Genomic DNA, 25,151 nt, shown 5'->3' with positions numbered 1-25,151 from the left:
AAAACAATTATTCTGAATTGTCTTCATTGGTGGAATCACTTTCAAATTAGTTTAATGGCGTTTAACATTAGTCAAAGGATTTTAAGGTATAAAATACGAACATTAATCCCTACACAAATATAACACTACATTATTTCACATCCCATTTTGCTAATTTATAGTTATTTTGCTACAATGGTGGACATGGTGGTTATAAAAGGTTTTACGCCTAGTTACTTGGCAGTTTCCAAGACTTTGAATTAATCACGGATATAAATAATGTATCTTTCTAGACACAAATGGTTTATGTTGCCAAACTTATTTTAGTTCGTTACATTAAATAAACTGTAATAACGCAGCTATTTACAGTTAACGAACCAGTTGTCTCGCTTTAGGAAACCAGAAGGAACACTAGGCTCCGATGAAAATAACGGTTCAAAATATTTATGGGAAATAATTTCATTTGTATCATTTAAAAATAATGGTAACGGATGCAATTGTTAACGGGTTTGGGTGTGAACGACTCTAAAATCATTATTAAGAAGAAGAGAGTGGTCCAAAAGGGCATTCTATAGTTTACGGCGATCCTGACCTTTCAAAATGATTTTCTCAAAAATATTCAAACATATTTATGTAACTGAAAAAATGAGGCAATCTCTATTTTCACAAAAATGATCTCGACTTTTAAAAATCCAATCTTAAGAATCGCAAACTCTGTCACCCACGCATGACATATTTAAAGTTGAGATTTGTGGTATTATCTTCTTTTTCCCTTCCACACTCCAAAAATAAAGACTTATCTTTCAGAAAAGTCAAATGTTAGTTTTATGCTGATGGATATTGAAATCTTGGAAATAACCGTCAACCGGCTTTTATAACTTATTACATTTTTTACCGTTTATACAAAACCCAGTTCTGCGAACTAAAAACACCCGTGTTTATTTTTTGTTTATGTTACGGCTAAGATGGGTCAGATATTAAAATACGCTTAGAATTCATGTCTTTACGTATAACCATGAATCATATTCGTGGAAAAATACACCGAGAAAAAGCTTTTAGCGTGAACGATTGTGTGGACACTGAAATGGGAATCGTGATTTTCGATCCGGGAATTCATCTTTTCCACGTCACTTCCGCTGAAGTCAGACAAAAAGAATGGGCCGAAATAATTATTTTTTTAGCTATTTCGAGTGAGAAATAAAAGTATTTCGGCCCATTCTTTTGAACTGGTTTTTGTATATCAATTTTTTTTTTAAGATTTGTTAGTATTTAGTTTAATAAAAGGTTTAAAAGACCAGATGAGTTCCCGATAAGTAGGTTTCCAGCTACGCTTATCACAAAAAAATATCAGCCCTTTTTTTCAGATTCTCGCTTCTAGAATTCGGTCTTATGGATTTAGTATAGGTCAAAGCCATGTGATCGGTAACCATTTACGTTCTTTAAGGTATAGGTCTAAGGTGGTGCCTTGGGTATAAGCCTAGCTGATTATTATTAGTATTATAATAATGCAGGACTTGAGAGTAACAATAAACAGTAAAGCAGTACGAGTCCAGCTTATGATAAATAGAGGCGTTGTACAGTATAACGAAAGATTTCACGAAACGGGTTTATAAATTTACTGCCAACTCTGGTCTTTTAGTAAAGCCAGATGATCTTATTAATGAACTTCAATTAATTTCAAATAAAAATTAATATGTAGGCAAAATTAATAAATAACTAAGTGATTAGAGTTCGTGGCGTTTTGCTCTTTTTTCTATCTTAATAACGAGATAACAAATGTGATGTAAATTTCAGCTTACAAGAAGTTTATTGGCTTTAGATAATTGAAAATACGTTTGCCGTGCATAAAACTTGTGTCCCACGTAAAGTGTTCTGCCTTCGAAAGCCATTTCATCAAGTTTAATGAAAGTATGGTAAATGAGATGCGTAAATCTTGATCCATGAAACAAGGCCGCCTTCCCCCAACCAATTCGCTTCTAATAGCGTCTTTATTTCCGTTTATTAGTTTTAAATATAGTGCATTCTCCGGATTGTTTAAATTAGTTGACTTTGTTCTTCGTGGCTGTGGCCCTGTAGCAAAGAAAGGTTATAATGAAACTGACAAAAATAAACACTTTTCTGCTAATATCATTACGGTTATATTTGCCAAAACAAAACTTGGCGCTTCAAATCAAATAAAACCGTTTATAGAAAAATGTAAACTACCCACCTGATATATTTAGGATTTATACTGATATTTTTGGGTTTTTCAAATGCTAGTTATGATGAATAGAGGTTAACCCAAAAGGATTTGGTTTAGCTCTTAATAATTTTCTTAGATAATTTTGTTTAAGCATTTGTTTAAATAAAAATTAAATACTTAATTATAGTTAGAAGTCTAAAATCAATTTAAAATTGTAATCTGAATGGAGCGGCAAAAATAATGTCAATCACTATTATGCTTACCTGTTGAACCTTGGGGTATTTTGTTGTCAACAAATCTTATTCCGGATATTTAAAAGGACAACTACTTTTAATTGTCACTTAGTACCTGAACTAACTGCAAGATTTTCTAAGTGACCAAGATGTTATCATTATGATTTACAATCACTTGACATTGGAAGATGCTTTAAGTTATGTATGAATCATTTATTTTATTTTTAGCATATATTATCTGGCAGGTGTTGTTGTGAGCGTTGCGTTACCTTTGTTATGAAACCAAAACTTGCTGTTGTATGAAGCATCCATTAATAAATGCCAAGTTAAGGTAGTTAAATTTTATAAGATTTAAATGGGTTTTAGTAAAATTATAAGGTAACAGTTGCTTAACAAGCAAAGCCGATCAAAGGTGTGAATAGTCAAATTCAAAAAACATTTGAATTTTGAGGTTTTTATTAGAAATGTTTAGTTTTAAATGCCTTCACTTAATTAAAATTTCATGGACCCATCACTTGTCGTCTAACCTCGAAACTTTTCCCTTTAAGTAGCTGTAAGCCAAATGAAAGTGATAAAATGTCAAAATAAGGGAAACATTAGCAGTTTCAGTTTCTTGTTCTTTGGGTGACGATAAATATTTAAAGCTATACAGGGTGTTTGAAATTGATGGATACATGCGTTTTCGCCAATCCTCTGCATTATAGAATTGCATAATTTTCTGGAATTATTCGACGACTAGTAATCGTTTCTAGAATTTATTTTCAATAACATTGGAACATTATTCATGGTTTTGGAAAATATTTTTCACCGGTTGTTTGCAGACAAAGTTTCAATGACAAAGAACAAGGGCAGACTCGAAGACAATAAAATATATTTGGTTAAAATCCACCTTTTAAATAACATTTGACATAAATAAGCGCATTATTAGTTAAATTTATTAATGTCAAATGTTATTTAAAAGGTGGATTTTAACCAAATTTTTTTTTGTCTTCGAGTCTGCCGTTGTTCTTTGTCATTGAAACTTTGTCTGCAAACAACCGGTGAATAAGCGAATTATTAGTTAAATTTATTAATCTGTTTTTAATAACGTGTACTCTTGAAAAGTTGCCATTATATTTTTTACAATTTTTATTGAAGAATTTAAAACAGCTTTTCTGTGCAAACATGATCAAATGGTTACAAAAAATTGTGAATCTAGATATCGTTAAAACAATTATAAAGCACGACGTATACTCCCTAAATAAAACTGCTGTTAGTTTAAAAGTACGCGAGTTAAGCGGGTGCAGTTGATGAAGAGTATCTGAGGTGTATTGGAAGAAGTAGAAACATTAGAACCGGGGCAAACACTCTAGCTACGCCAATAAACAATGTCTAGAAAACTCGTGAAGGGTTCTATGCCCAATAAAGCAAAAAACGTACTTCCAACACGTTCCCACTTAATTATTCGGTTTCCCCTTCCATAAAAACTTGTTGAGGTTAACGGTAATAGTTAGTGTAGGGGGCTGTTGGCTCGCGTGGCATGAAGGGCTTTTCACCACCCTGCTACGCATTGTAACCCGGCCACCTAAATTTACGCCTTCAAAAGTCGCTTGATGATTTAGGCCTTAGGTGGTGCCTTGGGTATTCGCATGGCTGATAATTTTTAAATGGCGTTCATGTAAATATATCCTGAAAACACCACGTTTGTTTGAAAGCTAAACAAATCGTAGCATTTCAAGCTTCTAATTTTAAAAAATAATGCAAAGATAGCATAAAAGCATAGCATTATGAAACATTCCTAAGAGTCGAGTACAGTTTAGCATACGGCTGGGTCGTTTTATTTAAAAGTGAGGTACAGTTTACCATTCGAAGCATTTTGTTTTCCATTTTCACTCTTCCTTTTTTAACGGCAGAGCACAATTAAGCACTTGGGATCTGTAACTTTAACACCATACTAAAGTTAACCAATTGAATTTTTTTGAAACTCAAGCACAGTTTAGCATTTTATACCTTTTTTATAATAGCATAGTTCAGTTCATAAATTTAGACCAAACGTTTGGTTTAGCAATTGCATAATAAAGCATAGCACTATAAACTACTCGAGCATTTTTATTCCTTTTAACTTCGTATAATAAAATGGTTTTTAAATGACTTCTCGCTGTACCAGGATAGATAAATATTAACCAAAATGTAGATATTTTTCTTAAAAAAAAAGATTGAGTCTATTAAACCTTTTTCTCCATATTTTTTCAAATTGTAATTACAGATTTTGATAAAGCAATAGACGAATTTTAAACTTTGCAGAAATATACTTTTCTGGAAAAAGGAATATAGGTTAAACCGTCGCGAAAACAGACGCTACCAATTAGGAGCAAGAAACACAGCACCCCAAACAAGAGAAATGCAACCCGTCAAAAGTCGTACAATTTCTTGGGTACAGTTTTTATTGGTTAGATGCTTAAGCGCCTGCTACCGTCGGAAGGGGAAAAATCCAATAATTTATTCCCCCCCTCCTGCCCGTTAAACGTTCAGTGAAAAGGCTCGTCCAATGTTATTAGTACACAATACTGCGTTAGCGTGTTTAAGGCTGGCTGAGCTCTCCTTGTGTTTGTTGCTCTTAGCTACCACTTACTATAAGTTTTATTGTTAATATAAGAGTTATAACCGAAAGCGTTAGAGCCACTTGTCTCATTTTAGATAAATTTTAACTATTTTACTTCAGATGCGTAAAGCTTTTCCAAGGAACTTAAATTGACATATCATAGCAATTTTAAAGAAAAATATCACTACAGCATCTGAAATTGTTTTGTTTCGAAACGTTTAAGTTTACCAAACTCATTAGCCTTGCCTTGAAAACTTCAATTCAAAATTAATATGAGTAAAGTTTTTACCCAATGAGGCTACGTTTACAATTATTTAAGTTTCCCCAAGACATTTTCAAAGCGATAGCATACCATGCTTATTATTTAAAAAATAAAATTTGAAAATACACGTGGTAAAAAAAATTCAGACACTCTCAATGGAAATAAAACTCAAATAGACCAAATTTTACGTACCCAAAATATATTCTAAAAAGGTTTTGTGAATCTTATTGGTTTTCTAATCCTTCAAAAGTAATAAAGATCAATAAACGTATCGCCTTTATTCGTAAAATGTACTTGAGGTTATAGACCCATGTTACTTAAAGAAACACATTCAAATATTTCGATTGTTTTACCCAACAACCGGTAGCATTTGTTGTGGTACACCAGGGAACGACTTTGTACACCGTGCTTGCCGACGAATCATCGACACAACGACAAACTGTCCGGTGAACGTGGTGAATAAAAATCCCGCCAAAGCGCAAATGATATAGAGGAAAGCCTGTGGGTTGAAGTTCAAAAAGTGCCCTACGATGAAGACCGTTGAACATGTCATCGTAGCCGAGAATATCTGGAACAACGCAAATACCGCATTTGTTAGTCCAACATAATTCTCTGTCCAAGCAATAATGGTGGGTAATGTGGAAGCCGCTCCAAGCCCTAAAATGGCCGAAGCGACCCACACCAGATACGGACTATGTTCGCCCCAAATCGCCAAGATGACCGTGGAAAAACCAATTATCGTTATGTCGAAGAATAACATACGAAAAGGCTTAACTTTGGTAGCGCAGTAGATAGAGCCCGCTCGTGACAAGCAGAATATCGCCCAGAAGAGGGAAAGAATGTATGAGCCTTCAGATTTGCTCATTTGAAGCTTGCTTTGTATCAGGAACGTCGGTAAGAATTGGGCGAAAGTGTTTTCGATACTGCAATAGGCGGCCTGCATAAGCATAGCAAAGAATATAAGACATCGAGAGAGCACAACGCCTTGAGTCTTGTTGGTGACTCGGTCTTTTTCTGCGTTGCTAATGACGTCACTGTGGTCGATAAGGAAGGATACAAGTGTCGAGGTGGCTACGAGAAAGACCACGGCCGAAACTATTAAGAACGCAGGTTCCACGTGTCCAATGATATCTGACTCTTCTGACGACTTTGTCGTATTGAAGAAGGTAGAGTTTAAAGTCGTGTAAGTGGCCCCAGTCGATAGGAATGGCCCGGCTATTAAAGGAGCTACTACTGAGCCAAAGCCGTAAAAAAAATGAAGAGCCTGCAGATATGGCCCGGGATTTAACGGCCACAGATCCAAGCACAGAACGTTACCACCTATAATATAAATAATGGCAAACATCAAATTAAGCCAAAAATACGCCACTTCAGCACATACGGAAGCGCCATCTTTACCAGATTTTCGAGAAAAGACGCTTAAAATCTTTAAATAATAAAATAACCGATATCTCTTTACTGATTTAAGATGGCGTATCAATGACTGCGCCCACGCACACGTTATTGATGAATTGGTGGATATTGTTACATAAATATTTTAACAGGATTAAAAGTACTACTTTTTGGTTTTTAATTACACGGAAACCAAACAAAATCTTCTCCAATGCACTGTTAGCAAGTTTTGGATATAAATGTTTAAATGAAAAGCATAAAGTTACTTCTTTAGAAACCGTGTGTTTAAAACATTTTAAATTGAAAGTATCAAACATGTTCGTCAACGTAATTTTTTATACTTCCTGAAAGAAACTTTTAGATCATTTTACTAAAAATTAGGAAATTAATTAAACGCAAGGTGCAATAATAGACTACTTTTCAGAGGATAATTATAGATAAGAGCTTGTTTAAAACTTTACGTTTGACTAATAGCAGTTCAAAGGAGTCTTTTTCTAGTAAAATAATAAATAAATTTGTGCTTTATTTCCTGTGTTCTGATGGATAATCAATCAATCATATTATTATCTTGACATAAAAGCAACTCTATTCTATGGAAATTAAAGATCAATGCATAAATAAATACACCAAATAATATTGAACAAAAATAAGGTACGCTCTGAGAATTTCGGAAAATATAGGTTTGGCCATTTTGATGAATCCATTATGAAAAGGGATAATAAAGCTAAACCCTAAAAAAATTTGAAGAAATTTTAAAACTTACTAAAGCTCGTACCGATAGGTCTTCGAGCAAAGAAAAAAGACGTCTACTTATTCGCTAATTTGATCATCCTTCACAATGCAGTCCATAGATAGTTCCTTTTAACTTAACATTTTGATGAATGCCAGTTAAATAAATAAATTTGGAATATTAAAATTATCAGTTTCGGTTAATTTCCATTAAGGAATCACATAAATTTTACTAATGTTTAATAACCTATCGAAAATTTTAATTGATGAAAACATAACAAAAAATTATACAATAGAATCCTTGGTAATGGAATCGAAGTACTTAAGCGTTCATTAATTAATTGCATTTATAATAGTTAATCGGATCACCACACTTCAGATATAATAATGGGGTGGCTTTTATTTCACATATTATAATAAAGTAAAAGAAAAATTAAATAGATAGCTTCAAAAGAAACAAATTTTTAGTTTGCTATTGCCACCTCAGATCATCTCTTAGAACCGAGTTGATGTTCAATACCTATACCTATAACGAATACATATTCTGGCAATATGACCACAGCCCTATTCAATACATGTCGTATCAGTTAGCGTGTTAAATTAAAAACAAGATATCATGAAAAAATTTAAACATCAATCGGTTTGAATAACACTTTGGTTATTAATAATAACATAGCAATAGCTAGGTCTTTACGAATTTTTACCTTAGTTGCGTAATGATGTCAACTGTAGCTACTTTGCGATGTATTTTATAAACCTCTTATCATGTTGCCAGATTAAAAAATAGCTACAAGAATTAAACGTTTATCTGTAAAGTGTGAAGTCAACGGTGTGGTACGTCGTGGTACATAGAAAAGCACCGAATTAAATAAAATTCATTCCAGACATTCGACAACTCTTTCAGCGCTCATTGCATGTCTAAACTATCTCGGTATTAGACGCTTTACCAATAAAGACCATTGAAAAGAGCAAGCTATTGCTTAGGCGTTGCTGTCGATGCCGCGTTGTTGTACATAACATTTTACCAGATAAAATTATAAATTTCAACGATATATAGTTCGACGCTACATCTCCCGGCCTCGGTATCCCAATATATATTTTTTAAATCTTAGCCTAAGAAGTAAATAATTTTTCCATTAACGATGTTTTTCGCATTTTTCGACTTTAAATCCTCGTACTATTTTAAATTGAGACTGACCTGTTTGAAAATAGGATTTTTAAATAGTATTAATCATTTCTGAACTTTTTGGTTTCAGTGAGAAATTAAAATTATTGTCTTAAAATTAACTAAAGGTAGCGAAACCTATTTCCAAATACGTGTTAAGCCCCGTTTTCAATTACGAGAAATTTCAGGCTTTTCGCTTTTGCTTTTTTGACACGCTTTTATTTCAAAATAAGCATATATCAAATCCATTTAGATCTCTGCTTCTCGTGACAAAAAAGCCGACAGAGAAGCTTTTGACGCAAAAGCGTGATTTTTGTTCGGAGAAATCGTGATCGAAAACGGGGCTTTACAGTAAAAATTCGTTTTGTCTAAAAAATTAATTAAGATTAACGTGTTCGTCTTTCGCTAACTTATTTCCAAATTCCAGTAACTCTAGTAACTCAAAAAATTAATTTTCGATACAATTCCTCTTGAGTTTATTAAGTTGATGTACAATTTGTTTGAACATTTGTTCAAATTTAAATTCTATATTTAAGAGCGATTGTTTGAACTTAATGTCCGTGAGTTCTTGTTTAGAAGCGTTCTAATTTATTTTGGCCTATTCTGTTATGGAGTTAAAAACGTTGTTAGAATTTTTAGTTTCGTGAGGATAAAGGCTTTGACAGAGAAGTTATTTGAAATATCTTTCAATCTTCAGCCAACTAAAGATGAGTCAAATTTTAAATAATTAATTTTACATGATGGTGTTTATCTATCTTAAATAGTGAACTTAACTGAAACACCTCATATATATAACACCACCTTTCGTAGTTGTGGTTCTAAAGGCTCAGAAAAAGTATAATTCTTACTTTTTTAAAGATTTGCCACCCTAATATAATCTCTGAAACTGCTACACACTTTAATGAACTTGATCAGTTTTCAGTTAATCTACTCTTTTACCGGGATTCAATTTAATAGTTTATCAGCGGATTTAAATGCCAATACAAAAATAAAACTTTTTCATATTCACAGAGAAATTGTCTAGTTTTAAAAACCAAAATTTGGAGATACTTAAAAGGACATACACATCTAAATACACGTTCTTTCGTGTAGGATCTTTTTATTGGTATCAATTCAAAAAGAACCATATTGCTATTAATAACGGCTTGTAAAATATAATTGGAAATAAATAGTTTTGTCGGGCATTTTAAGACATAATGTAAACGCTTACGCCTGACACCAGTGCACACCTTTTATTCATCAGGAAGGTCAATCCTACATGGTTTAAATGTTTCAAATCTTTCTAAGTATTATGACAACAAGCCACTGAGCGTGAGCGTACTTGCGACAACACTCGACGTCAGTGAACTTTTGTTTTTGCTTAGTTGAATTTGAAGCAAAACATAATGCTTTGAATTCAATTTAAGCAATTGGAAAATTGTATTTGCAACCTTCCTAGTAACAGAGAGTGTAAAGATTATGAGAGGCGTCTCTCTTTCAAAAAAGCGTACTAACTTTTTTTTCCCAATAATGTCCACTACTACCGTAAGAGCGATGGCGCCACCAGTGGCGCCGTTCTCACAGCGCGTGCGTTTCGATGTTAGGTTTAAAAGAGACGCAAAAACTTTCCAGATTTTTAATGCTAGTTTTACAAGGTTTTTAAATAATTAAGTATGTCTGGGGTATATTGTTCCGTTTTAAATTGTAAAATATCGAAAACAAGAAATCCTTGTTTATATTTTTTTAAGTTTCCAAAGGAAAAAGACTGGTAAATTCGTATTTTCATTAGATAGGCTTATTTGCATATTAACTTAATATAAATTTTAGTTTTTTGTGGCTGAAAAATGTAAATAATGATAGGCTTACAAATAAAACTACGGAATATTTACATGTTAACCATAGAATTTGCGCGAATCATTTCATTGATGACAGTTTCATGAATATTAGAACTAAAAATAGGCTCACACCATCCGCTGTGCCAACAATTTTCAGTTTTAAAGACTCTACACCATTGGAAATTTCAGAAAATGGTAATTTCAATTCAAGCCTTGCTACTCCTCTGGGAAGATCTAAAGGATAATTTTGGTTTTAAGTTTTTATTAACGGACAGGATTAGCCAAGCTTTTGTAGATAATTTTCTTGGATCTATAAGACAGAAAGGAGGCAACCGTGATCATCCGAATCCACAACAATTTCGAGCTGCATACCGGGCTACCTCTGTGAATAATCTCTTGAAACCACCGGATTCTAATTGCATTGATGATTTTAAACATTGACACTTTTAAAACTGCAGCTCCAGAACCGGATGAAGATTTCTCCAATTTTGAAAATCTTGTAGTCTCGCAAAGCCAGGGGCAATGTTCCGATGAAGACTTAGAATTTTGTAATTCTATTGAAAGTCCAAACCTGCTAAAACAAAATGTTCTTAGTTACATTTCAGGATATCTAATTCACCTCTGCTACTCAAACCTTCAATGCTCTTCTTGCATAAGTCAACTCAAAAAAGACAATCCAATTGTTGACCCAACAAATCTGCTATTTTACTTTAAAGCTTTCAAAACAGCAAAGAATTCTTCTTTCGGCAGCCTCATCGTACCAACTGATAGTTTCTTCAAATTTGTAATGGAGACAAATGAAGTATTTGACACCAGTTTTAAGCTTTTATCGCACATGACAAATATTAAAGGACGTTTGGAGAGATTCATCATTCAAAGAATTGACAAGAAATATTTTAAAGCTAATGAAGATTCTCCATGTACAACTGCATACCAAAACATGATATCTTTTTTCATAGAATTCTGCATACATAGTTCCCTTAAAAAACAAGATATCAACCATGAATACATGAAAACCCAGAAAAGATTAGATAGGAAACTGTTAAAAATACAACATTAATCTCATTTTACCTACTTCAATGTTTCCTCGTATTTTTTAATTTATTCCGCTCTAATTTGTATTAATTACATCATATTTTTAATTTATTGTGTTGTTAAGCCTCGGCCATTTCATAAAATTTACAATGAATTTCCTTGGTTAATCAAACAAATTAATTATTTTAGTATTAAAATATTATAAATAGTCCGCTTTCTTGTACTTACGTTTCTTTATTTTCATGGAATTGAATTTTATTAATTTTAAATTAGCATAATTCAAATATGTTCAACAGCCATGACTGATGAAAAATATTTTCCGGATGTTTACAAAATTGAAATTTCTTTGAGTAGCGCCATCGTGTGGCGGGTAGTATCGGAACCTCTCCTATGGGCGCGCGCTCTCAAAATCTTGTACGAAATTTTAACGTTACGGGAATGGGAAGAGACGCCTCTCATAATCTTTACACTCTCTGCTAGTAAGTTATATAATAAATTTTGAATTTAGTAAGACTTAGACAATACCGATAGCTAAGGCACCTCCGAAAATTCCAGCAAATAACGAGACCACTATAAGAAGGTTCAAGCTAAACAAGTAGGGCAAGGCACCGTTGGTGAAGCACACGACTAACAACCCAAAAACGAAAAGAAGTTGTCGATTGAGCCTTGAAAAGAGGACGCCTCCTGCAACAAAGAAAGATTTGTTTCGATATCAAGATAAACTCTGAGTAAACTGTATATATTCAAGTTTTGTCAATTATCCGTAAAATTTTCAGCAAATTGGAAAAATAAAAAATTGAAACTGAAATTACTTTTAAAGGATTTTTAATGTTTTTTATCGATATAAAATGTCTAATATCAGAAAACATACTACAAAACATAAAAAGTGTTACATTGTTCATCAGTTTAAACTAGTCTAGATGTTTAATTTTACTTTAAGATTCGAAAAATGAAGCGAAAAAGCCGCTTTATTTAAATTTCCAAACAATATTTGACTAATCATGGAATGAAACCTTTTTTTTTTATTTCTTTTCGGAAAAATACGAAAGATTTTACGGAAAAAACGCCTCGGTCCTTTTCCGGAAAGTTTTCCGACTTACAACACTAATTTATTCATATAAAATAGATCATGCATACCACACGTACTATTCGCAGGAGGTGTTATTCTATTGAAACCGTAGAAGTGACGTTAGAAAAACACATGAAGCGAAAATTTTCGCAACGTATGCAAGGTTGATTTGTTATATTATTTTTAAACGTATAGGAAAATACCTAAAACTGCTCCGATGCAACCGCTACCAAATCGTACTACCAAAACGTATCCCATTTGTCTTGAATCACCTCGAATATTGTTTTCAAGGATGGGTAGAGTTGGCCCCAAAATATTGGTGACCAGGCCCTATGAAAAATTGAATAATGTGGTTAGTTTTATAAAACATTAATAGTGGAAAGTGAACTTGAAACAAAAATTTAGCAAAGTTAACTATGAAAATGGTCTACAAACTCCAAATGTCACCGATTAAAGAGTTTAATAAGGGGTGACAATTTACACGTAGAACAAACTTGTGGTTGCAACCTGCTCAAAAATCACTGATTAAATACTTTGTGCCGAATTGTGGCTCTTTTCGTTAATTATCTAAAAATTAATTAATTAGTAATATTTAAATTACGTTTTTCAGTACCAAATTAGTTTTTTCATTGCAAGATGGCTATTGCCCTTGCTTACAGTAATTGTTTTCTATAATTATTATAATTATATCTACCAAATATCTGGCATTTTAAAACTTTTTGGCCGAAGGAAACAATGCGGGAAGATTTCTCAACTGACCACCGCGTGGTTCTTAACCTTGGACAACAGACCAGTTCATAGCATCAACCTTCGACATTAACTTTAAATTTCCCCTAAAAGCATGGAAACTCCCTTAAGAAGGCTCTTCCGCTTTATCTGTTTTCCCTCATTTATTCTTATTTTCTAAGTTTTGCAAAACTAATAATTTTAATATCGTACCAAACTGAGAAAACTGAGAAACAGGTTAGCTGTACGAAATACGCGCACTCTCGCGTTCATCATTGACGCGAATGAAACAGAACCAATCTGTTAGGTAGAAGATTCTTTCTCGCAGCTGTTATTACATGAACTGTGCAAATGAATTTGAAAGTAAACAGGATCATATTTAATGAAGAGGTCAAATATCTACAGAAGCCAAAAGAGGTGATTTAATATTCAAATTTAAACATTTATTCCACCAGGCGAGGATTTATATACAAGATGTGATTTCAACACGTTAAGGACAACCGTGACCTTCGTGAAATCACGTGGGATTAAACAATTTTTTATTAAATCAGGTCACCGATAGAAGGCGCTTTCCGCAGTTTTTACATCACGATTCTAGGTCTTCCTAGCACACGTGCTCCGTGTAAAATCGGGGGTCTATTTTATTTCATATGTCTATGGTTCGTGTAGTGTGTGGGAAATCCGGGAATCAAATATTTCGACATTTTGTCAGAGATTCCGCGATTTTGTCCGAGATTTCGTGACTTTGTCAGATATTTCGCAATATTGTCATGAGTTCGAAATCTTTTATAAAATTTGCGGGAAAATTTTGTAATTTTTTTAATGATTTAGGATTTCGTTTTACGCTTTCTTGAGACGTGTACGAAATTTTGCACAACTGTCCGACCCCTCGCATTTACCTAAATACAATAAAACATTGTTCAATTGTGTTTAATTGTTAGTTTAAAATTAACATAGATTTTAAAAATTACAATTGTGAAAAATAGTTCAAAAACAATCTCTTTTTTACCCCGTTCGTTGTTCGGTTTCGATCTCTGAATCCCAATGGAATTTCTCGCAAAACATCTCGCTAATTCGTTATCATTTCTGTCTAGTGACCTCTCACTAACTTCAATGACTTGGCGATCGGAGAGTGTCTTCATTTCTTCATTCATTTTTTATTACGACTCTTTGGCCAGTTGAGATCCCATTGCTTGCTCACATGTCTTTGGTATAATAACTTCGGTGCAAGCAATGAGATCTCGACAGGCCAAAGAGTGGTAATCAGAAATGGACAAGGAAATGAAGACAATCTCTGATCGCCAAGTCATTGAAATGGCAAAGTACAGTTTTTTCTGTAAATTGGAGTTTACAATTTTAATTTTTATAGATGAATTAAGATGCACATTTGACTTGGTTAACTAGACCATACGTCCCGTTTTGAACTGGACTGTCCCTTTCTTCGGTACTCCGTCCCGGTGTCCTCGGGGAAAGCTTCGGGACGCAGAATTGTCCCGCTTTCAGTTAAGAGTCTCCGATAGCATTGAACTATAACGCGTTTAGGTGTAGTAATCCGTGGTGTTTGCGTAAAATCCCATCACTGTCTAATTCACTCGGGCACCGTCTGATGTGATTTGCGATTGCATTTCATTGCAATTCGTTCCTGATTTTTGCGAATTGTGGTCTGTTTCGGTTAGGAAGTGCTAACTGGTTGTGTTTTGAGTAGTTTTTTTAAAAATGTCCCGTTCTGTGTAAAAATAAAAATGGTCACGTTAAGCATGGTGTGCAAAACTGATTCTATATATAACCTTATACACGTGACCAGTCATTGGTTGCTAGAATCTTAATTAGGCCCAACCTTTCCGAGGGTACAATATTCCCTAGGAGGGGTTTAACAATCAGTGTCTATTTGTGTGTGTGGGTGTGTGTGTGTGTTTTACATGACAGGCAGGCGTTTTACCACAGAACAACAGACACATATTTTACCGTTAAGCTATTGAACTTCACGTCATGAGGTTGAAAATAAACTACAACGATATTTAGACAAACTGCCTTGGATAAGATCCGTGTTCGTTTAAGCTTTTTTAAACTTATTAACGACTATTTTTCAATAATTATTTTAATATTTACAAATTGAATTACAGCTCTTTTACATTTGAGCCAAGACTTTCCGGCTCCATTGAGTTAGCACACCCAAGCGTGAAATTTTTAAATGAGCTAGTGCACCTTATTGGACCCATCATGCGCCGTATAGATATTTCATCACGCCGCACTGGTTAAGGAAATATTAAAGGTATTAGTTAAAATAAAAAATTGAAATGTTGTTTTGGGGGGGGGGGGGAGCGAACTTCAAGACAGCCTCCTCGTATTCGAATTTGATAATTTTCACGCGCCTAATCGATTGAATCCTCAATGCATTACTAAGCACCGCTGTTAGTTTTCATTTCACCGCTTTCCTTTTGGAGATATGACGTATATTCAGTTTCAATTCACTGTCTAGTCGCTAACGGGATGTCCTCCAGTAGCTCTGGTAACACTCGTTGGAGAATTTCATTTAGCCTAGGCGGAAGGAAGTAGGGTTCCACTAGATTGTCTCCAACAATGCCATGACAGATGGTAAGATTGAATTTCTCTTGGAACGATGCAACAACAGCTCCGTGTGAAGAATATCAGGGATCTATTTTCTCAAGTTCTATTTTTACCTCCTGCTATTTTTCTTCTTATACAATTCCGGTTATTATATTTGGGAGAGCTACTTTTATCCTATCAAACCGGACTGAAAACAATTTGATAAAAATGCTAATTTGTGGTTCCACGTTAGTTTGCGATGGCTGAACTATGATTTTTTACTATAACCTACTATCGGCTTTCGACAGCGAATAATTAGGGCTCGGATTTAAATAAAACAACTTTATTTTAAACGAACTTGGGAGAGAGCAAAATCAACAAAACCGCTAACATTTGAATATTTCAAAAGTCTAACCGTTTTTTTTATTATTATTGCATCTCAAGAAGCGCGACATAACGTAATTAAAATTTTGCATGTTTTTTATCACGCGCTGTATAAAATTCGAATCACGCAGTTGTTAATACATGTGGCATTAATACTAGATGATTACAATATACAAACAAGAAATGCTTAAAAGGGGCTTCTATTTAAATGTAGGTTATTAGTTAAATTTTTTAATTTTATTTAACGTTAGGTATATAATGCTCAATTTGTTATACATAAGCATGACGCGGGTTATTTTACACTCCCCCTATAATAACTGGATATTGATTAGAAAGGTATTATCTAAGGTATGTGCGCGTCATCGGTTATTTCTAAGTTACACAAGTGCTTTACTGATCGTTTAATTGTTGACCCTTTTGCGGTCTTAACTATAGAACATCTATAATTTGAATCGCGGCCCTTTCCCATTTGAATCACGCGACCGAGTTGCAACATGTGCTTTTTTAGTTTATCGTCTACAATGAGTACAACGTCGTTTTCTTTTATTTCACTACAATTTTAGGGGTTTCACCGTGGTGTGCGGTTCTTAAACCTAATAGATATTCCTTTCGGAATCTACTCCAAAATTTACTTATTAACGAATTTCTATATTTTAATCTTCTGGTAATTTCCACACGTGAAGTGGTTACATTTTCCAAACTTTGATTTAATGGTGGTAAAGCGGTTAATCCGCGTCCTATGAGAATTTCAGCCGGAGACAGTGGGGCAGGCTCACCTACGTCATTATATACGTAGGTGATGGGGCGATAATTAATAATGGCTTCAGTTTCTAAAACAGCGGTTTCCATTTCAGGATAAGGGAGGGAAGAATTCCCCAAATTCTTTTTTAACTATACAGGGTCTTTTTTTTTGCTCGGAAAAGTGTTTTTTTTTCAAAAACTATTTATAGTACCGATTTCAAATTTGGAAGGTCAATTCTCTATACCGGGGGACATCAGTTTGAGAAATTTGAGCGTTTTCGGTAATGTTTTTCACCAATTTTGAAAAATTATTTTTCGACCACTAGGTGCGAGATAAAAAATTTCTATTATAAAGTTGTAGGCCGTCATCGAAAACCCTTAAAAGTTGTTCACTCGACGAAAAACAACTTATTTATCAGTGAAAATTCGAGCTTGAAAAATTTACAAGTTGGTGAAGCCAAATTACGATTGTTTGAAACGATAATTGAAAAGGGAACAAGTCTAATACAAACGTAGTAGAGTTTTCACATTTGAAAAAATGTACACGTTTGGTTTTTAAATGCAGATATTTTATTCACATAAATTTTTACAAAACATTTTCAATAATATCACCATTGGCTGCAACACAGGTTTGTGCGCGGACAATTAAGTTCTCAAACGCTTTCTCTACCATTTCTGGTGTGACGTCTCGGCAAGCACTGATTATTCGTCTAATGAGTTCCTCCCTAGTTTCAATGGGCGTGGCGTATACCTTTGCTTTAACGAATCCCCAGAGAAAATAATCCAGCGGTGTTAGGTCAGGTGACCTTGCTGGCCAATGCACTGGACCATTTCTCCCTATCCACCTTTCAGGAAACTCGTTGTTGAGGTGCTCAGTTACTTGCCGGGAAAAATGCGGAGGGGCGCCATCTTGCTGAAACCACAACTGACGTCTTTCAGCCAATGGAAGGTCGTCGATTGCGTCACTCAGTTCGTTCTGTAGAAAATGTAAATACCTTTGGCCGTTGAGGTTCGTCGGCAGGAAAAAGGGACCAATCAAACGGTTTCCAACAAGTCCAACCCAAACATTGACCCGTTCAAATTGAACCTGGTGATGATATTCAAAACCCCAATGTGGGTTGATGTCAGACCAAAGATGGCTGTTTTGATGATTAAAGGGCCCATCTCTAGAAAATGACGCTTCGTCGGAGAACAAAACATGGCGCAAAAATTGTCTATCTTCTTGGACAGCATTTAGTAACCAGTTGCTAAATTCATAACGTCTTTGATGGTCTCCGTCAATTAGTCCTTGGTGGAGCGTAGCTCTGTATGGGTGATAGCGATTCTTACGAAGAATTTTCCACACACGATTTGCAGAACAACCCAAATCAGCAGCGGCGTTAGCGCAACTGTGACGAGGATATGCCACAAAGTACGCGAGTACATTGTTCTCGAAGTCTAAATCCGGTTGACCCAATCCGCGAAACCTAGGTTGCAAGTTACCAAATTGATTGAAATCGTGAATTGCTCGTCTTACTGTATTTACAGATGGTGCTCCATTTGGATGTCTTTCTGCGAAGATTTCAGTCACTCTTCTAAGGTTTTGCGCTGCTTCTCCATAGTAAATGGCAACTATCTCGGTACGCTCAGCTACTGAATAACGAGGCATTGTTCGAAATATTATCAAACACTGATAATAATCTCCCAAAGTTTTCCTTTAAATACCCAATGCATGTTTAGGATTGACCTATAGCCTCGTGTTTTTTTAAATCCGGTCGTTGTTTTAACCAAAGTTTCAACTGGATTAGGTAATTCGGTTTCAATTATCGTTTCAAACAATCGTAATTTGGCTTCACCAACTTGTAAATTTTTCAAGCTCGAATTTTCACTGATAAATAAATTGTTTTTCGTCGAGTGAACAATTTTTAAGGGTTTTCGATGACGGCCTACAACTTTATAATAGAAATTTTTTATCTCGCACCTAGTGGTCGAAAAATAATTTTTCAAAATTGGTGAAAAACATTACCGAAAACGCTCAAATTTCTCAAACTGATGTCCCCCGGTATAGAGAATTGACCTTCCAAATTTGAAATCGGTACTATAAATAGTTTTTGAAAAAAACACTTTTCCGAGCAAAAAAAAGACCCTGTATATTTCCAAACTATACCATGGGCACCGAAAAAGTCTCCCAACGCAAAACTAATATTTTGCCAGATTGACTTTAGGTCAGCGTCTGCTTTTTTGAACGTTTTTGCGTTATCTGAATATATAACGCTTGGTAACCCCTTTCTCGCTATAAATCTTCAAAATGCTAACATAACATCTCTTGGCACCGACGACTTTATCAACTGTATATGGATCGCTCGGGTAACGGCGCAAGTTTCTAAACAGATGTTTCCTTTTTTCATTTGATTTCTATCTTTAACTAGCAGGAGTCCAGCGAAGTCAATTCCTATTATGGTGAAAGGTGGACACTCGTTTTTTCGATCGTGAGGTAAAGCTGCTATGGGTGGGTCACTGGGACTGACGCGAAGTTTTTTGCATATTAGGCAATCCTTAACTATCGTTCTAGCTAACTGTCTGCCAGCTGGCAACCAGTATTTTTCACGCAGTTGGGTTATTGTGTCATTAATTCCTCCGTGTTTGACCTGCTGGTGACTTCTGATCATAAAAATCCACTACCAGATGTCGAATAAAGCTATTCTACGGTATCCTCATCAAGGGCGGGTGTTGAAATAAAATGAGCGTTAAAGATGCGGGAAGTATGCCGTAAGCGAGAAAAATGCAAATTCCCTCTGTAGATATTTCTTTCATTAAAATTTGATTCGTATTATATTTAAATGATAAACTTGTTCTGTAAATATGATTAAATTCAATTGTGCATTGTTTTATTACGTCTAACTCGTTGTTCTAACTACTTAATTTAAATTATTCTGAATAAATTATACTTGGTTGATATTGTAGCGGCTCCCAATCATTTTATTTTAATAAAATCTTTTTTTAAATTCCATGAAGTAGCAGTACTTTTTATTATAAATCATTACAACAAATTGATTTAGAACCATGGAACAAAATTTTAAAATTCAAGAATATACTTGGTTGTTTCGTCTCAATTATTTTAATTAAAATTAAAATTTTATACCGGGCGGGATAGAACTGGGATAACATTTTTAGCAAATAACTCTGAATTGCGGATATATATATTTAAGGGTCAGCTCGAGAAATTAATACCACTAGGGACAATTCTTCCGAGGAGAGGTATATTTGGCTTGCCAACTTGTTGATATTATTCAATATTTAAATCAAACCCAGTGGTTTCAAAGAAATCGTTTCTTTACTCGAAACGTTAAGGTGGTTCAACTGTTCCTCCTTCTGCAAAGTTCCGCGTCATATCTAAAACACAGGAAAAATGAGTTTGCATAATAAGCACATTTCTAAACTTCTAAATGCGAAGGAATTTATATAATATTGAAATATCAACATGCTTAATTTAGACTAGACTTCTAGGTTGTATATGCTAAGTATTGAAACTTGCTAAACGTCTTTAGCTTCCATATAAAATATGTTTAAGTGTTTATTATGGTCCCACTCAAATCATTTAATGAGTTCATAAGCCTAGATTTGTAGCATGTTCATTGGCCCATATACTTAGCCTTTAAATTTTTTTTAGACCGAACGCAGTCACCAGAAACTCATTGATTAAAAATCCCTACATAATGTCTGAAGAAATATACACTTTCTATTTGCAAATTAGCACTAAACTTCAAATTTCAGCCAGAGATTTTAACAATAAACAGATTTCCGTCAATTGGGAGCATAAGTATTATCTAGAATTTTGACTATCCTCAAAAACCGATGATATTAATAGAGCTAACCATCGCCTGAGCTGCCCTGTAGCCAAGCAGTTTAATATAATTGAAAGTTAATTTCTTCCCAGCTATTGGATTATGGTTTCAAATTGATCAAACAACGTTCTGCACGGGAATCCAACGAAATCCAACGTTTGAATACATAGTCAAACATTTTGGCCTATTTCCAACAGTAGAAAGGTTTTGTCTTTTTGGGGTTCATCATTTCAATTTAGGAATTTTGGCTACTCTGGAAATCTGTATATACCGATGTTATAAATAAACATTTGATTTTTCCTTAAGTGTAGTAGGATAAAAATATTGTTCCAAAAATGAGGATTGTTATTTTAAAAAATTTTGTTAGTCTTAACTATTTTAACATAAGTTTCAAAATTGTTTACATTCTTAACAAAATGTAACATCAGTTCATAACTTCGTAGAATATATCAAAATTATCCATAAGATAAATAATAATATTTGATAACAATTATAAAAGATATTAATAAAAGTAAGATATCGAATTTTAAAACGCATACTTAAAACAATATATGCTGAATTAATAATTAACACACTATAATGCTAGAAATACACCATTGTTTGGTTAAGTGTTAAAAAATCGTAATTTATTATTGAAATATGATTATATGTGTTTTAGTTTGATATGTTGTTTAGTAAAATTGCAAACGTAGAGATCGATTGGGAAATTTGAAGTAAGAATGCCAGCAATGATAAGAAAGCAATACCACCAGCACGCAGTTTATAAGATATAAACTTATTTTCCAATTTGTCTGTGTAGTATGCACCATTCATAAAAAAACCATACCCAATTGAGTTTTATGTCTCAGAAAATAACATAAAAAGATTAGTAGGTTGAATTATGGTTGATAAATTTTAATACTATAACTATACTAATAATTTAGCAAACTTCTTAAAATAGATGTACGTAATGAGTAATTGAATTGGATACTTTTTTTTAACAGATATCATTTTTCTTTTAAATAAAAATTACGAACTCAACGAAGCACACCAAAGCAGAGAATCCAATTCCAATAGCCCACACAAACAATGCGATTTTTAAAGATAATAAATTAAGCGATGTAGCTGTTTTAATGGGTTTCTTCCAAGTGATGTATTCTATAGAATAATCGTTTAGAAAATCTTGGTATTTGAAAACTTGCGTTTCAAATATAACAAGTAACCTAAAATGAAAATAGTATCGGTTATTTTACTTTGTTTGTCTCCAATGAAAAGATTAAATTTCCGTGGCCAAAATAGCGGAAAAGACACAAGACTTAAGCTATAAGGTATAGCTGAACCCTTAATTACCGTCACTGAATAGCAAATATGTCTTACGACTTGAAATATTTTATCATCCTGAAAGTTAAATAAAATTTGACAAAAAAATCTAATTCTTATTACTGTTTTTAAAGTGCTGAGGAAATGTTTTTATATTAACTACAAATTGACTAAATATTTCAATTAACTGATAGTATTAATTCTTCACATTCTATCAAATTCTTATCCAATGAAATATCAGTTTATAAAATAAACTGCGATTTAATAAGTGTATTAATTCTATGTTAACCAAGTTGTAAAATTTGACCAATCAATTGTTATAATGCTACGTCTAAAAATTTATAGTGACTAAAAGAAACCAAAATTAATAATGCGTTGAATTTGTCAATGATACTATCGACAAGGGGTTGCAACTCACTTTTGCTTAATGTAAATATATAGATAAAAGTAAAGTGAATTACTACCCAATTCCTAAGTTATCTTGAAAACGTTTCTTGTGCGCAAATGCGCTAGTGTTCAAGGCCATCATCAAAAGATCAGTTTTAATGACATTTTTTGAAAAATAAAGTCCGTTATGCTCTTCGAAGACTTTCATGCCATCTTTGTTGAGAAATACGAAAAAGCCAAAGGCATGTTTGAAAAAAAGATGTCCGATAATCATAGAGTATTTTTTCCTTAAGATCTTTAAGTACAAATCCTCATCAACAAAGTCATAGATTTGAAAAAAATCTTCATCGTCAATTTTTTTAATCCACTTGTTAATGGCTTCATTATATTTAGCCTGAAACAGGTTTGCAACGAATTTAATTAATAAGCCAGTTCTATATTATTTTAAAAATATTTATTTAGGCGCATGCAGTTTAAGTTTTTACGCTTCGGGAAAAGGGCAGAATATAACTGTTCAAAAAGCTACTTTTATATTTTTAGAGTTGTTTGACTGCATTGTTGCAATTAAAATTTATTATTTAAATCATTTACGTACTAGGTTTTGAAAATGTTGAATGACAAAGCCACCCTTCATCATAAGAGGTTTTTTATTTGATTGAATTAGATCCTGCATTGAGTCAATTGAGAGGTATTTCTCATTGACAAATTCGGATTGTTGAAAGCAACTCATGACGGATACCAAATACGTAACTGCAAATATCCACGAACCCAAAACGAAGCGCAATGGCAAACGTCGCGTCACAAAATTATACGCTATAAGACATAATTTGATTTCTGAGTTATATAAAAAATATATAATTTCTGCTAATGAGTTAAATTGACATACAAACTTTTTTGCCGCCATTTTTTGATTTAATTACTTAATTTACAATTAAGCAACAAATGTTCGTAAACTAATTCTTAACCAAACATGATTGAATCAGAGGTTACTGGATTCACGGGTAAAACGATATATTTCGTAACTGTAAATCGATCTCCTGAAGAGTTGTGGAGTAGCAGGAAACGCTTACTGAATGAATTAATAAATTATTTATTTTCTACCCCATTCGGGGTCTCTTGTTTTAAAGGAATAAGCAAGTTCATGGGGAGTATTTGACAAGATATCACCAAAGATAAGTAACACAAAGTTCAAAAACCAATACAATGCAAATGCACGAAAAGGTATAGAGGTCGGGGATGGTTATTTTTTATTCAATAGATAAAGCTCACAAAATTATTCGTAAAATGTTTTGATCAAGTAATTTATATTTCGGTATTATCCGAATAATTTTTTGATAAATTTGTAATATTAATCTGAAAACGACGTTATTTTCGATAAAAAGCTCAAATTTAACGAATAATACATGTTTTTTAATCATTTTTAGTAATATTAACCGGTAAATTTTATTTGTTTACATTTTTATCATTAAAAATCAATTTAAACATGGATACTGCATCTTTACTTCTACAGGCATTAAGGAAAGCTTAAGTTTGCCGAAAAATCCGACCCTTTTGTCACCGTTATCAGTAACGTAGCATTTAAATTCGGAGTTGAAAGTTGTCATTAATAAAGGATCACGGTTCCGAAGTGGTTATTAACGTTATTGTATAGAGTGAAATAGTGGTAATTAATGGTAGATAATTGTAAATTATATATTTACATGAACTATTTATAGTATTTAATTTATTTAGAACTGAAATCTACATTTCATATTTAGAACAGACTTGAAGAGTAATGAAAATACAGTTTAAGACCTTCTAAAGTTGATATATTTATATTTTTAACGATTTTCTGGATTTAACGTATTATTACCAAAAATGAACTAATATACAGGGTGTCTCAATTTGCTCGATCAGGCCATTTTTCTGAAAATGTATTAATACTAGGGTTCTAAAATTTTCAGGGTTTATTTTTTAGGTATGGAAGGCTTTAGTTACTAAATTTCAGAAAAATAGAACGATTTTGGGCCGTTTTGGAAAATTTATTTTTTCACCGGTAGGTGTCACGTAAAATGTTTCAATAGAAAAGTTGTATGGTATAGTCGAAAGTGTAAAAATAATTTTGGGTTCGGTTGAAAACGACCTATTTTTCACTGAGTTTGGAGGTTGGGGGCATAAATACATTTTGAGAAAAATGGCCTGATCGAGCAAATTGAGACACGCTGTATATCCTAATTTCCCACATTTACTATTATTAAACAGTATTTCCCTTTTTCAGTCGAGTGTTTAGCCACGCAGCAAGAGGAGCCCGTGTTCAATAACAAATAGTGGCAATGGGTGATAACTTTTTCCCTCTCTGTAAAAGGGTTTTCGTCGGAAATTCCTCTTTCCATTTTTTTGCTAGGGGTTATCTGTGGCAATAACCCTTCTATGAGTTTTACATTCCCTGTATTGCTGTTAAAAAGGCCTCAGGACTGTTGCAATGCAGTTTAGAAACAAAGCCTACGCGTTGTTCAGTGTACCGACGGTTACAGCCTCTGGTTTTTTGCCCATTCAATTATAAATATAATCCAGAATTTCATTATTCAATTATATTTATTTGGTTTTCTAGTTCAAATTTGGACAATATTTTCTTAAGGAGTTACGATCTTATTCGTTTTATTACTTATAGAGAGAAGGATTATAACCTGGAGGACGAGATTATCAGTCTGATATCTAATCTCGTCCTTCAGGTCACAGTCAGTGGATTCTCTCTGCTTCACTCCATCCCCCCCCTTCCCGAATTGTTTTCCTCGCGCAGATTTTGGGAGGATGATTTTTTTA

General features: G+C 33.6%; 1 protein-coding gene across 1 annotated transcript; it reads right to left on the bottom strand.

Annotated features, from left to right (window-relative positions):
- Nucleotides 1-5,586: 5,586 nt before the first annotated feature.
- LOC149928591 (sodium-dependent glucose transporter 1B-like) lies at nt 5,587-6,629 on the bottom strand. The gene is made up of 2 exons (XM_090157937.1): nt 6,602-6,629; nt 5,587-6,557 (listed from the first exon to the last, which is right to left on the bottom strand). Exons 1-2 carry the CDS (start codon nt 6,627-6,629, stop codon nt 5,587-5,589), a joined length of 999 nt encoding a protein of 332 aa, XP_090014063.1.
- Nucleotides 6,630-25,151: the final 18,522 nt, after the last annotated feature.

This window comes from Leiobunum rupestre, chromosome 9, assembly GCF_980474605.1.
Source record: "Leiobunum rupestre chromosome 9, qqLeiRupe1.1.hap1, whole genome shotgun sequence".
Lineage (NCBI taxonomy): Eukaryota > Metazoa > Arthropoda > Arachnida > Opiliones > Sclerosomatidae > Leiobunum > Leiobunum rupestre.
The sequence above is the reverse complement of the archived record's forward strand: the minus strand, read 5'-3'. Positions and strand labels throughout refer to the sequence as shown.

Excerpts from the sequence above, each read along its gene's own strand:
- LOC149928591 (XM_090157937.1), bottom strand. The coding sequence starts at position 6,629 with ATGGCGCTTCCGTATGTGCTGAAGTGGC. Across the intron at positions 6,558-6,601 it reads TCCGTATGTGCTGAAGTGGC|GTGGTAACGTTCTGTGCTTG; the intron begins GTATTTTTGGCT and ends TTTATATTATAG.